General features: G+C 45.6%; 1 protein-coding gene across 1 annotated transcript in view; it reads left to right on the plus strand.

Moving 5' to 3' along the window:
- The first annotated feature begins 3,876 nt into the window (after window positions 1–3,876).
- LOC147105536 (tyrosine-protein phosphatase non-receptor type substrate 1-like) overlaps window positions 3,877–14,320 on the plus strand; it is a 29,447-nt gene continuing 19,003 nt past the window's right edge. The window contains exons 1-2 of the mRNA XM_086010920.1: window positions 3,877–3,979; window positions 8,748–8,783. Of these exons, the coding sequence (XP_085867046.1) occupies window positions 3,877–3,979; window positions 8,748–8,783 (139 nt within the window). The remainder of the gene's footprint in view (window positions 3,980–8,747; window positions 8,784–14,320) is intronic.

Below are 14,320 nucleotides of genomic sequence, written 5' to 3' on the forward strand. Positions count from 1 at the left end.
GAAATTATGGGCTCCTTGGTGTGTGCAGAGCCTTGTGAAATGTTGGAGGTGGACTTCTCCACACTCCTTACCATTGCTGAGAGGCTCTCGGGCACCCTTGCCATTGCACCTATCATCTCTGTGTGAATGCCCAACACCCTCCTTCTAAAGGCCTCCCCATCGGGGTCCTCATCTGAATCCTGTGCAGCAAAACTCACTCACCCTCTGGGGAGCTGGCCCCCGAGCTACCCTTTCCCCTTGGCCTTGTTGCAGCCCACTCACACACAGTGCCTCATCCTGTGCAGATCCCACTACTATACCAGCCTCTAAATTACACGTAGTGCCAGTATCTCAGCTGATGTCTGCAGGTGAGAGATGCAGTGATGTGGTGTGTTCTTCCTCCTCCACTTCTCCCACCTCGCTCTCTGCAGTGCCCTCAGGAACAGACTGCTCAGGTGTTTGCTGATTATTTGACAGCATAAAGGCACAAGAGTCGGGTTATGGTGAGGACAGAGCAGCAGAAAGGGAGAAATGCATAAATACAGCCTGATTAGCTGGAAGGTGCGAAATGCTTGTGGGGTGAGTGGGCAGTGGGATGTGAGAAGACGGAGTATGGATGCACATACCATTGTTGCCCCCAAGGTGGGGTCAATGTCGGAGGTGGCCATGGCGCCCACCACCTGGTGCCCAATGATCTGCAGCATTCGATTCTCCAGCGCAGACAGTGGTTGCGGGTCGGCTTGTCCCCCACCTGTGCACTTCTGCTCCCTCCTGTTGTGAGCCAACTTGGCCTACAAGAGATAGGAAAGTGTGTGTGAGTGGGGAGCAAAGTGTTTGTGTGATGTGCCTGCCAAAGTTGAATAGCTGTGATTGTGTGCAAGGTGTGAGATGTGGATGAGTGTTGGTCATTAGAGATTGTTGGTGGGTGAGTGCTGGGGCTGTGGTGCTTTGGGCAGTGTGTGAAGACTGCGGTACAGATGGTGGTATGTAGCATTTGTTGAAGCATTCACTCACCCTGACCACCAGAGTGAGGTCATTAAATTTCTTCCTGCACTGTGTGTGGGTCCTTGGGACCACAGTGCTGCCCGAGATGTGCTGCGCTAGTTCCATCCACATGGTGTAGGCCTCCTGCCACTTGTCGGGTACAGCAACACCCTCCGTCTCACCTCAGCGAAAAACAATGCCTCCAATGTTTCATCAGAGAACCTGCAGGCTCTCTCCCTGGGGCGTGGACCTGCCATGAGCACACCTGGTTAAGTCCTCTGGCTCACACTCCTTCTCCTTGTTCTACATCTGCCATTACCCTTGTAGCAACTTGCATGCTGCAGTTAAAATACAAATGTTGCCGGAAATCAGAGTCAGAACTCAGTGGCCCATAATTTGCAGTCAGCAGCAAAGTGAAGGCGTTCGCTGCTAGCCCCAAAGTACACTTAGCACAAAGATCTCGTGATTCCTGTGTCGAGAACTTCGGGTCTTCCGAGCTTCAATGCTAATGAACGGAAGTTAATGGGGATCCCCTTGTGCTAACTGCTGTGACGTCAAGAGGCTTTCTAAGCAGCCAATCAAAACGCAGAATTCTCACAGGATTATGGTGATTGGCAGAAGAACCAAAGGCGACATGAGCAAAAACTTTTTTACGCAGCGAGTGGTTAGGATCTAGAATTCACTGCCTGAAAGGGTGGCGGAGGCAGTTTCAATTGTGGCTTACAAAAGGGAATTGGATAATATCTGAAGGAAAAACATTTGCAAGGCTATGGGGAAAGGGCGGGGGAGTGGAGTGCACTTGCAAAGAGCAGGCATGAGCTCGAAGGGCCTCCTTCTGTGCTGTAACCATGCTATGATTCTATGATTCTTCGACGGTGAACAAGGAAGTGAGCAAGCTCATAAAATTCTAACTTTTTTAAAATTTTAGAGAGAGCAAAACAAAGATTGGGGCTCTCACATGGGGAAAAGGCAAAGCTGAAATAAAGATGGACAAATATTTTTAAAAAGTTTGAAAATATTTTTTAGGAAATCTATTTAACATTTTTATTTTTATTAAAATGGATAAATTTCACGCTGCACAAAATTTAAATTAATTTTCCAGGCCCTTAACATTTGTTTAGCATTAATAATGCTGTTAAAACCCCAGTTGCACCTTTAGGCCTAACATTTAGTGGTGAATTTAACAGCGTATTTACTGCGGATGAGCCAAAATTTTCGTCAATTTCCCTGACTTGGCTGATTACAAAGATTGCCGGAAAAACGGTGGGGGGGTGGCGTGGGGGGGGGAGTCACAGCACTGCCAGTTTCGGAGCTGTGAATGACTGACCGCAACTTCGCCAAACCCCAAAGTTGCGGTCAGTTTCTAAGCAGAATGACAGCGAATGCTGCCAGTTCGCCATCATAAGGAAGTCAAATTATTGGCCAATGTTATAAATTCGTCTTGTGCGGTAGCGGATAAACAGGTGAAAGCGCGACAGCTGCCCATTTTGCAATCTGCCCGATTTTCCTTTGCATTTACTTCGATGGAATAATAATCAAATGGAGAGCAAAATGGAATGTCGATTCACTATTGCCGACTTTGCGCAGCGGCACAAGACACGTTTATACCCCAATACGTCACTGGGGTGCATTTTTAGTTTCTGCAATAAGAAAAATCGTACAGGGTGTGTAATAGGTGGGCGATCTACCACCGCATATATTGCGCCCCCACTAAGTTTGAATTTCACTCCCTCAGTTGCTGTCGGATCAAAGTGACTGCTGCAGTAGATCGCAGCCCACAGAGTCAATCCAGTCTTCTGTGGTTCTCATCCCAAAGGGCAAATTGAGCAAGGATTAGGGAGGAAAATATATAATTGGATCTAAAATTGTGCTAGCGTTAAGGTTAAAACCATTTTTACCACTTCAAATTTCCCGAAAATATTTTGTGTGTATATTTGGTGATACTACGATCCCAATAAACAACATAATTCCGGTATGATTTTGGACCTATAAATACGCCCGCTAGAGTGAAAACGAACTCGGAACTCATTGTCTCGTATTCTCATTGATGGTGTTCGGCCGCGATTCTGTTCGTGGAGGCGGGTTGCGGATCCGCAGCCAGCTGCAGCCGGCCTTCCTACAGAATTTTGGTTTACTTGGGCTAATTGAGCCCGCCGCATGGGTTACCCGCCCTCATCACAAGGTGCGGGTCTGTTCAGCTGCTCTGCTGACGCGTGTGCAGCCGGAGTAATTAAGGGGACCATTCCACAGTTACATCTGATGTCGGTTATGCTGCTCTTGACTGCAGCTGGTGCGCAATATGTCTGCAGAGGGACAGCAGGCAGCTCCCCTTTTCAATGTGGAAATCCTGGTTCATGTTGAGGGAGTCAGAGCTCCTGAGGTCCTGTACATGGGAGATGGAAGAAGGCAGCCTGGCTGCGAATACCTGGGGAGGTCAATGCCAGATCAATGGTAACACGCACCTGGATTCAATGCAGGATGAAATTCAATGATCTCCTGCGCACAGGAAAAGTGAGCATAAAAGCACAATTCCCTTAATTCTGCTATGCCTGTCATCATATCCCCATCACTCTGCATTGTCAACCCTACACATGCACATCCTCACTCAACCCTGCATCACTTGCACCATCAACCTTCCCTCTCTTCCTATGTACAGAATCACTACCCCCATCTAACTATGCACCGCTCACACCCACCTTCATGGTTATGCAATGACAACAATTAGCAACTCAAAAGGAGGGAACTTGGTAATGGGAACCCACTCCATCGTAGTCTCCCTCCAAACATCTATCCTACCCATTCTATACACTCATTCAATCACACTCACTGAAAGTCTAAATCTTTCCCTCATTGCAGGAGAAGAGAGCCCAAAATAAGAGGGTGAGGGGGAGAAAAGGAGAAGGACCACCATCCATGGCGCAGTTGACCAAAGATGAGGAGTCAGCTCTAGACATTACTGGAAGTCCTGAGGAGCTTGAAGTGGGGGATGGAGAGAAAGGCTCAGTAGAGCAACCTGGTGACAGAATTATTTTCCAGATATCTGATTTGGCATTCATGAGTGACGAATATGGAATCTGATATTCATATAAATGTAGTCATGATCATGTGCACAATGGCATGTGTCTGCAATCTACATTTTTGAGGATGTAACTGGTAGAATAGATAGGGGTGAACCAGTGGATGTGGTGTATTTGGACTTTCAGAAGGCTTTCAATAAGGTCCCGCATAAGAGATTAGCTTGTAAAGTTAAAGCACATGGGATTGGGGGTAAGGTACTGACTTGGATAGAAAACTTGTTGGCAGACAGGAAGCAAAGAGTTGGAATAAATGGGTCTTTTTCCGAGTGGCAGGCAGTGACTAGTGGGGTAGCGCAGGGATCGGTGCTAGGACCCCAGCTATTCACAATATATATTGATGATCTAGATGAGGGAACTAGATGTAATATCTCCAAGTTTGCAGATAACACAAAGCTGGGTGAGCGTGTGTGCTGTGAGGAGGATGCTGAGAAACTCCAGTATGATTTGAATAGGTTGGGTGATTGGGCAGATGCATGGCAGATGCAGTATTATGTGGATAAATGCGAGATTATCCACTTTGGTGGCAAAAACAGGAAGGCAGATTATTATCTGAACGGCAATAGATTGGGAGAAGGGGAAGTGCAACAAGACCTGGGTGTCCTTATGCACCAGGACCTGAAGGTAAGCAGGCGGTTACAAAGGCAAAATGTATGTTGGCCTTCGTAGCGAGAGGATTCGAGTACAGGAGCAAGGATGTCTTGCTGCAGTTGTACAGGGCCTTGGTGAGACCACACCTTGAGTATTGTGTGCAGTTTTGTTCGCCTTATCTGAGGAATGATGTTCTTGCCATGGAGGGAGTGCAGCGAAGATTCACCAGACTGATACCTGGGATGGCAGGAATGATGTATGAGGAGTGATTGGGTCAATTGGGCTTATATTCGCTGGAGTTTAGAAGAATGAGAGGGGATCTCATTGAAACTTATAAAATTCTAACAGGACTTGACAGACTAGATGCAGGAAGGATGTTCCCGATGGCAGGGGAGTCCAGGACCAGGGGTCACAGTCTAAGGATAAGGGGTAAGCTATTTCGGACAGAGATGAGGAGGAATTTCTTCACCCAGAGAGTGGTGAACCTGTGGAATTCTCTACCACACAAGGCAGTTGAGGCCAATTCATTAAATATATTCAAGAAGGAGTTAGATATATTTCTTAAGGCTAAATGGATCAAGGGATAAGGGGATAAAACAGGGACAGGGTACTTAATTTGGATGATCAGCCATGATTGCATTAAATGGCGGAGCAGGCTTGAGGGGCCGAATGGCCTACTCCTGCTCCTATCTTCTATGTTTCTATGTTTCTATGTCACATGTGTAACGCATGTCTTTACTGTCCCACAGGGCCATCATGAGCCACCCTCCCTACTGTCCAGGAAGATGAGCAGGAGGACTCTTCAGAGGAATCTTCGTCCTTTGAGGAGCATCTTCAGCAGAAATGAGTGCACCCAGCACCAACGCAGAGACGCACACCTCGATGGGTTTTTTGCGACATAGAGTAGTATTGTCACCTGGCGTTTCACAACTCACAAGTGAGCAAGAGCAGATGGTGGAGACATGCACAGCAGTGAAGAGTCGTCGTCAGAGGCCACAGGGCGCTCCTAGCTCTGCTCAGTTGCATGTAGATGCTGAGCCTCTGTGTCATCCAGAAGGAGAGCGGCACTGGATCTTCTGGAACAGCTGCAGGAGGCTCTGACTGGTTTTGCAAGCACAGTGAATGCGAGTGTGCAGAGAATAGAGGAGTCCATCACAAACATGAATAATGCAATTGTGCATGCATGGGCGAACGTGGGTTCTGCAATGGAAAGAATGACAACCTCCATGGAGGACATCATTCACCAGAATCAAAGCAACATGGTGAGTCTTCTAGATAGATAGTCAGCTATGGAGGATAGAAGGACATATATCCTGGAGAGGAACCAGAGGTATATGGATGTCCCCATTATGAGGACTCTCAGTACAGAGACAGGTCCACATGGTGCAACTGATGTGCAGCACGGTGCTATGTAGCTACTTGCTAGCAGAGAAGTGCGGGTGGCCCATGAGAGGGATGATGGGGCAGGGGACATGATTGTGAGGGCTCCTCTCCAAATGCTCAAACTTCCATCCCATTACCAACCCCTCGGTCAGAGCTCCAGATAAGCACCCAAGCAGTGATGGCCGAGTTTGCCCCTGTGCAGCTGCAGGAGGTGCAGTCTTTGGCGGGGCCTTCACAGGCTCCAAAGCCCAGAGGATGACCGCCAAAGGCATCTAAGCAGGCGCAGCAGGGAGGTGAGCAGACTGTATCTACATCTGCTGAAGCCACGGGGGAGCACAATGCAGAAGTACGCGTAAGAGACAGATGACATGTAAATAAGCACAAGGGTACTAACTTATGTGTTCTGATAGATTTAATTGTGAAGTTTCTGTTATTTTCTTATGTTGGATTAAATTTACGTTGAATGAAGGTTTGACATCGTTGCCATATGTGTCTTGATAATTTGAGATGGCACAGTGAAGGGTATGTGCGCCTTTAAAATCTAGCAGTGCAGGTGACAGTAGATATAGAGTGAACACTTGCAGCCTAAACACCGGCCGGAATTTTGCCTGCTCTTAGAGGGCGGGTTTGGAGGAGGGTCAGCGGTTAAAGCCATTGGGCTAGAATTGCCCAGGGCCATGGGGGCAGGAATGGAGGCATGTGGAGTGGTAAAATCACGAAATCGGGGGGCACGAACCCATCCCGCCCCCACCCCACCTCCATGCCCGTTTCCCAGGAGGCGGGTACCCAACCTGTGCTGGGAGCTGCCTCCCCGAGGCGGGAAGGGGATTAGTGCCAATTAACTGCCTGTTAAGAGGTAGTTAACAGGCAGTTTTTAGCCTAATCCCTATTTTTATCCCTGAAGTGTGGGCTGCCCGATGGCTCCAAACCAAGTTCGCGAGGCGGACCGTTGGGCTGAAGGACTTGGAGGGTTCGAGATGTGTGGTGTTCAGGTGAGTGATGGGTGCATGAGTGCAGAGGTAAGTGTGTTTGGTGTGTGTAAAGTGTTTAAATAAGTTTTGCTTACCTTTACTTACTAATGCAGGCTTCCTTCCTTCAGGTTTCGGGCGTCTCTCATCTCACCGGCACAGAAAGCAGAATGGCTGTGAGCTGTCAAAAGTTGCAACATTCTGCTTTCTGTTCTGGAGAGATCTCTAAATCAGCCTGAGAGGAAGGAATTAACTTAGAGTACAGATTGTCAGTGTTTGACAGCTTCAAAGAGTTGTCAAACGCTGCTATTTCATCTGTCAAAAGCTCTTGACAGATGAAATGTCAATCTGTGATGTCACCTGTTGCCGGGTGGCCCATAATTGGACTGCTGATCCCGCTGCGCGGGCTCCACAAGGTCAATCAAGGGTGGGAATATCGAGTGGGTTGGCCATAACTCATTGGAGGCGGGACTACAACCCAAAAGGTGGAAGTCCCGCCTCCTACTCGCCTCCATTGATAAAATCCAGCCCGTTATGTTTGACGGCGGGTTCCAAACCAGAGTGCAGGGCTGATCAATCACGGCCGAGGAAAATGCTGAAAAAGGTTTTTCATTGATGCAACCATCAGCCTCTTCAAATAGTGCTCCCCAAGCACACGGCCTCCCTAACAATGCCTCTTTTTTATTTGTTCATGGGATCTGGGCATCGCTGGCAAGGCCAGCATTTATTGTCCATTCCTAATAGCCCTTGAGAAAGTGGTGGTGAACCGCCTTCTTGAACCACTGCAGACCGTGTGGTGATGGTACTCCCACAGTGCTGTTAGGGAGGGAGTTCCAGGATTTTGACCCAGAGACGATGATGGATTGGCGATATACTTCCAAGACAGGATGGGGTGTGACTTGGAAGGGAACTTGGAGGGGACGATGTTCCCATGCACTTGCTGCCCTTGTCCTTCTAGGTGGAAGAGGTTTGGGTGATGCTGCCGAAGAAGCCTTGGTGAGTTGCTGCAGTGCACCTTGTAGATGTTACACACTGTAGCCATGGTACACTGGTGGTGCAGGGAGTGAATGTTTAAGGTGGTTGATGGGGTGCCAATCAAGTGGGTTGCTTTGTCCTGGATGGTGTCGAGTTTCTTGAGTGTTTTAGGAGATGCACTCATCCAGGCAACTGTAGAGTATTTCATCACACTCCTGACATGTGCCTTGTAGATGGTGGAAAGGTTTTGGGGACTCAGGGTGTGAGACACTCGCCGCAGAATACCCAGCCTCTGAACTGCTCTTGTTGCCACAGTATTTATGTGGCTGGTCCAGTTACGTTTCTGGTCAATGGTTACCTCCCAGGATGTTGAAGTTGGGTGATTCGGAGATGGTAATGCCGTTGAAAGTCAAGGGGCCATGGTTAGACGCTCGCTTGTTGGAGATAGTCATTGCCTGGCACTTGTGTGGTGGGAATGTTACCTGCCACTTATCAGCCTATTCAGGATATTCAGGACAATCTCCGATTTGCCTGACCAGCGAACAGTGTGCAGCTACAGTCCTGTAATGTTCTAAGCGGCTTTTAGTCTCAAATATGTGCCTACAACTTAACAGCGACAGGATAGCTCTCCTTTTAGTTAAAAGCTGTAGTTCGAGCGAGCGCCATTGCTAGTTACTGGTCACTTGTCTTACTTTGAAAATTGCATTTCAATTTACTTGGCTGTAAATAGTTTATTTAATTTTGATAACCAGCTTTATCCCTTTTTAAAATATTGCTTCTGTATCGTTCACAGGTACAATTAATTCAGATCAGAATGAATCAGAAACAGGTAAGTTATTATATGTATAAGCTACATACAACTGTTTGAGATTTTGAGATGAAGCAATGTTTAGCTTGTATCCATATTTCACCTTCCTGAAAATGCACACGGGCTCAGCGCCTTTCATAAAACGTCCAGAACAGAAAGACAAAAAATCCCCAAAACAAAGAGTTAGGTGCAAACAGTCCTGTTTTATGCGGATATCGAATTTGTAAATTTGCCACCGATGATTGCATTGAATGTACACAAACGGCATCAGATGCACACAACAGCTGGAGTCACATAGAGATACTGCAATAAGGTAAGATTCCTTAAATAAGTTTTTAGTCTGAAAATTGCCCTGTGTGATATTAACACAAGATCGCTAAAGGTGTGTGTATTAAATTCCCTGCCCATTACTTTACTGGAGATAGCAACTATTTGAAGTAAATTGATTAATGACTGTGTTGAAGTAACCGACTTTGTGCATTGAGTGCTGCTGGAGTTTTGCTAAGTGGGAGAAAAATCATTTAAGTGTATTTTGTGAATTTTAGTGTGTTAAGAAGTCAATTATTTGAAGTAAGTTTAATTTTTTAAGGGTTTTTTAAACTCTTGGGCAGTTTAAACCGGAAGTAGAATCCGGGTATAAAAGGGGAGGGGCTAGTGCAGTGTACAGAGTGCTTTGTGCATTGAGTGGTGCTGGAGTTTTGCTAAGTGGGAGAAAAATCATTTAAGTGTATTTTGTGAATTTTAGTGAGTTAAGAAGTCAATTATTTGAAGTAACTTTAATTTTTTAAGGGTTTTTTAAACTCTTGGGCAGTTTAAACCGGAAGTAGAATCTGGGTATAAAAGGGGAGGGGCTAGTGCAGTGCACGGAGTGCTTTGTGCATTGAGTGCTACTGGAGTTTTGCTAAGTGGGAGAAAAATCATTTAAGTGTATTTTGTGAATTTTAGTGAGTTAAGAAGTCAATTATTTGAAGTAAGTTTAATTTTTTAAGGGTTTTTTAAACTCTTGGGCAGTTTAAACCGGAAGTAGAATCTGGGTATAAAAGGGGAGGGGCTAGTGCAGTGCACGGAGTGCTTTGTGCATTGAGTGCTGCTGGAGTTTTGCTAAGTGGGACAAGTGGGAGGTGAGGGTGTGTTTTTTGCTCTGTTTTGTTCCCCACTCCCAGGCGTAGACAGCACTGCGGAGGCGGAGCAGCGAGACGAGTCAACCAAACAGGCCCCACAGACAGTATTCAAGGAGGAGGTTGGTGATCAGCTGGTTGGTTGGTTTTCTTCCTTCTCTTCTCTTCTCTTTTATACCTTTAAGTTAGTAAGTCTTATTGAATAGTGGTGTGACATTATCATCTATATCCAGGCAGGGTCTTCATAACTAATAATAAGAAATTTAATTAATTATATAGAATGGAGCAGGTGATGTGTTACTGTTGCGAGATGTGGGAGCCGGTGGTCCCCATTGAGGCTCACGGTGATTACATCTGCGACAAGTGTTTGCTGCTAGAGGAACTCAAGTTCCATGTTATGGAGCTTGAGACCGAGCTTCAGACACTGCAACATATCAGGGAGGGGGGAGAAGTTCCTGGACTCTATGTTTCAGGAGATGGTCACACCTATGAAGTTAATTACTGCAGATGTAGTCCGTGGTCAAGGACACGACGGTGTGACTACGATTGAGGAAGGTACAGGGATCCAGGATGTAGTGTTGAAGGAGATGCAGCCCTTGTTCTTGTCCAGCAGGATCGAGGTTCTTACTCCCTGTGAGGGCGGGAGTGTGGACTGCAGGGAGGATGAGCAACCTGGCCACAGCACTGTGGTACAGGGGGCCATTCAAGTGGAGGGAGTAAAAAGAAATGTTGTAGTGGTAGGGGATAGTATCATTAGGGGGATAGATAGGGTTCTCTGCAGTCAAGAGCAGGAGTCCCGAAGGCTGTGTTGCCTGCCCGGTGCCAGGGTTAAGGACATCTCTTCTGGGCTGGAAAGAAACTTGGAGTGGGAGGGGGAGGATCCAGTTGTCATGGTCCATGTTGGTACAAACGACGTAGATAGGACAAGGAAGAAGGTTCTGTTAAAGGAGTATGAGCAGCTAGGGGTCAAATTAAAAAACAGAACCTCAAGGGTAATAATCTCTGGGTTATCACCTGAGCCACGAGCGAATTTGGCTAGGATAAATAAAATTAAAGAGTTAAATGCGTGGCTCAAAGACTGGTGTGGGAGAAATGGGTTTTGCTTCTTGGGACACTGGCACCAGTACTGGGACAGGAGGGAGCTGTTCCATTGGGACAGGCTCCACTTGGCCAGTGCTGGGACCAGAGTCCTGGCGAATCATATAACTAGGGCTGTAGAGAGGGCTTTAAACTAATTAGTGGGGGGGAGGTTTCTAGAGAGCAAATAATAGAAATGACAACAAAGGAGGTCATAGACTTAGGTAGCAGTGGGGGAATTAAAAAACAGAACGTGTCAGGAAGGGACAGAAGGTATGGAGTAAAAAGTATAGTACTAAAAAGGGAAAAAACAGGAACTAAGTGTTACAAAACATATTTGAAAGTTCTTTACCTGAATGCACGTAGCATTCATAACAAAATGAATGAGTTAACGGCACAAATAACGACATATGGGTATGATCTTGTGGCCATTACAGAAACATGGCTGCAGGGTGACCATGACTGGGAATTAAACATACCAGGTAATTTAACAATCAGGAAGGACAGGCAGGAAGGGAGAGGAGGTGGGGTGGCTATGTTAATAAAGGAAGGAATCACTATAATACAGAGAAATGATATTGGGTCAAAGGAGCAGGATAGTGAAACAGTTTGGGTGGAGATAAGGAATAATAAGGGGAAAAAAACACTAGTGGGTGTAGTCTATAGGCCTCCGAACAGTTGCAACTCTGTTGGACGGAGTATTAATCAGGAAATAGTTGAGGCTAGTAATAAGGGAACAGCTATAATTATGGGGGATTTTAATTATCATATTAACTGGACAAATCAAATTGGGCAGAGCAGCCTTGAGGATGAGTTCATTGAGTGTATTAGGGATGGGTTTCTTGAGCAGTATGTAACTGAACCGACCAGGGCGCAAGCAACCTTAGATTTGGTCCTGTGTAATGAGACAGGATTAATTAAAAATGTCCTAGTAAAGGATCCCCTTGGAATGAGTGACCATAACATGGTTGAGTTCCATATTCAATTAGAGGGTGAGAAGGGTGGATCTCAAACAAGCCTGCTGAGCTTGAATAAAGGAGACTATGAAGGTATGAGAGCGGAATTGATTAGAGTGGACTGGGAAAATAGATTAAAGGGTAAGACGGTACATGATCAGTGGTGTACATTTAAGGAGTTATTTTACAACTTCCAAAAAAAATATATTCCACTGAGGAAAAAAGGGTGTAAAAGAAAAGATAGCCATCTGTGGCTAAGTAAAGTAATTAAGGCTAGTATCCGACTAAAAACAAGGGCATATAAGGTAGCCAAATCTAGTGGGAGGATGGAAGATTGGGAAGTCTTTAAAAGACAGCAAAAAATAACTAAAAGATTGATTAAGAAAGGGAAGATAGATTATGAAAGTAAATTAGCAAAAAATATAAAAACAGAAAGCAAAAGTTTCTATAGTTATATAAAAAGAAAAAGGTGGCTAAAGTAAATGTTGGTCCCTTAGAGGATGAGACTGGGAAATTAATGGTGGGAAACATGGAGATGGCAAAAACACTGAACAATTATTTTGTATCAGTCTTTACAGTAGAGGACACGAAGAATATCCCAACACTGGACAAACGGGGGGCTCTAGGGGGGGAGGAACTAAATACGATTAAAATCACTAAGGAAGTGGTACTTGGTAAAATAATGGGACTCAAGGTGGATAAATCCCCTGGACCTGATGGCTTGCATCCTAGGGTCTTGAGGGAAGTAGCGGTAGGGATTGTGGATGCATTGGTAATAATTTTCCAAAACTCACTGGACTCAGCAAAGGTCCCGGCAGATTGGAAAACTGCTAATGTAACACCCTTATTTAAAAAGGGTAGTAGGCAGAAGGCTGAAAACTATAGACCTGTTAGCCTAACATCTGTGGTTGGTAAAATGTTAGAGTCCATTATTAAGGAGACAGTAATGGGACATTTGGATACACATAATTTAGTAGGACAAACTCAGCATAGTTTCATGAAGGGGAAGTCATGTTTGACAAATTTGCTTGAGTTTTTTGAGGAAATAACATACAGGGTGGATAAAGGGGAACCAGTGAACGTAGTGTATTTAGACTTCCAAAAGGCATTTGACAAGGTGCCACACAAAAGATTATTGCTCAAGATAAAAAATCACGGGATTCGGGGTAATAGTCTGGCGTGGGTGGAGGATTGGCTCTCTAACAGAAAGCAGAGAGTTGGGATAAATGGTTCGTTCTCAGATTGGCAACCAGTAACTAGTGGTGTTCCGCAGGGGTCAGTGCTGGGTCCCCAACTCTTTACAATCTATATTAATGATTTGGAGGAGGGGACCGAGTGTAACATATCAAAGTTTGCAGATGATACAAAGATGGGACGGAAAGTAGTGAGTGAGGAGGACATAAAGAACCTGCAAAGGGACATAGACAGGCTAAGTAAGTGGGCAGAGATTTGGCAGATGGAATACAATACTGGAAAGTGTGAGGTTATGCACTTTGGCAGGAAAAATCATAGAGCAAGTTATTATCTTAATGGCAAGAAACTGGAAAGTACTGTAGTACAAAGGGATCTGGGGGTCCTGGTGCACGAAACTCAAAGTTAGTATGCAGGTGCAGCAAGTGATCAAGAAGGCCAATGGAATGTTGGCTTTTATTGCTAGGGGGATGGAATATAAAAACAGGGAGGTATTGCTGCAGTTGTACAAGGTATTGGTGAGACCGCACCTGGAATATTGCATACAGTTTTGGTGTCCATACTTAAGAAAAGACATACTTGCTCTCGAGTCAGTACAAAGAAGGTTCACTCGGTTAATCCCGGGGATGAGGGGGTGGTCATATGAGGAGAGGTTGAGTAGATTGGGACTCTACTCATTGGAGTTCAGAAGAATGAGAGGCAATCTTATTGAAACATATAAGATTGTGAAGGGGCTTGATCGGGTGGATGCGGTGAGGATGTTCCCAATGATGGGTGAAACTAGAACTAGGGGGCATAATCTTAAAATAAGGGGCTGCTCTTTCAAAACTGAGATGAGGAGAAACTTCTTCACTCAGAGGGTGGTAGGTTTGTGGAATTTGCCTCCCCAGAAAGCTGTGGAAGCTACATCATTAAATAAATTTAAAACAGAAATAGAGAGTTTCCTAGAAGTAAAGGGAATTAAGGGTTACAGGGAGCAGGCAGGAAATTGGACATGAGTCTAGGTTCGGAATGGTCATGGCCCTGTGGATAGTGGAGTGGGCCCAGGGGCCGTGTAGCCTGGTTCTGCTCCTACTCTGTTCTAATTCTGTGTTAGATTTCAGGAGATGGTTTTATTCCTGTTCCTGGCTGGGGTGGAGATCGCCTTTACAGAAGGTAAGTACTGTAGAAAATATAGGGACAGAGTGATCTCCTGGAAGAATTTCGATCGCCTAGA

The sequence above is a fragment of the Somniosus microcephalus genome, chromosome 17 (genome assembly GCF_052327205.1).
Source record: "Somniosus microcephalus isolate GS21.2 chromosome 17, FLI_Smic_1.0, whole genome shotgun sequence".
Classification (NCBI taxonomy): domain Eukaryota; kingdom Metazoa; phylum Chordata; class Chondrichthyes; order Squaliformes; family Somniosidae; genus Somniosus; species Somniosus microcephalus.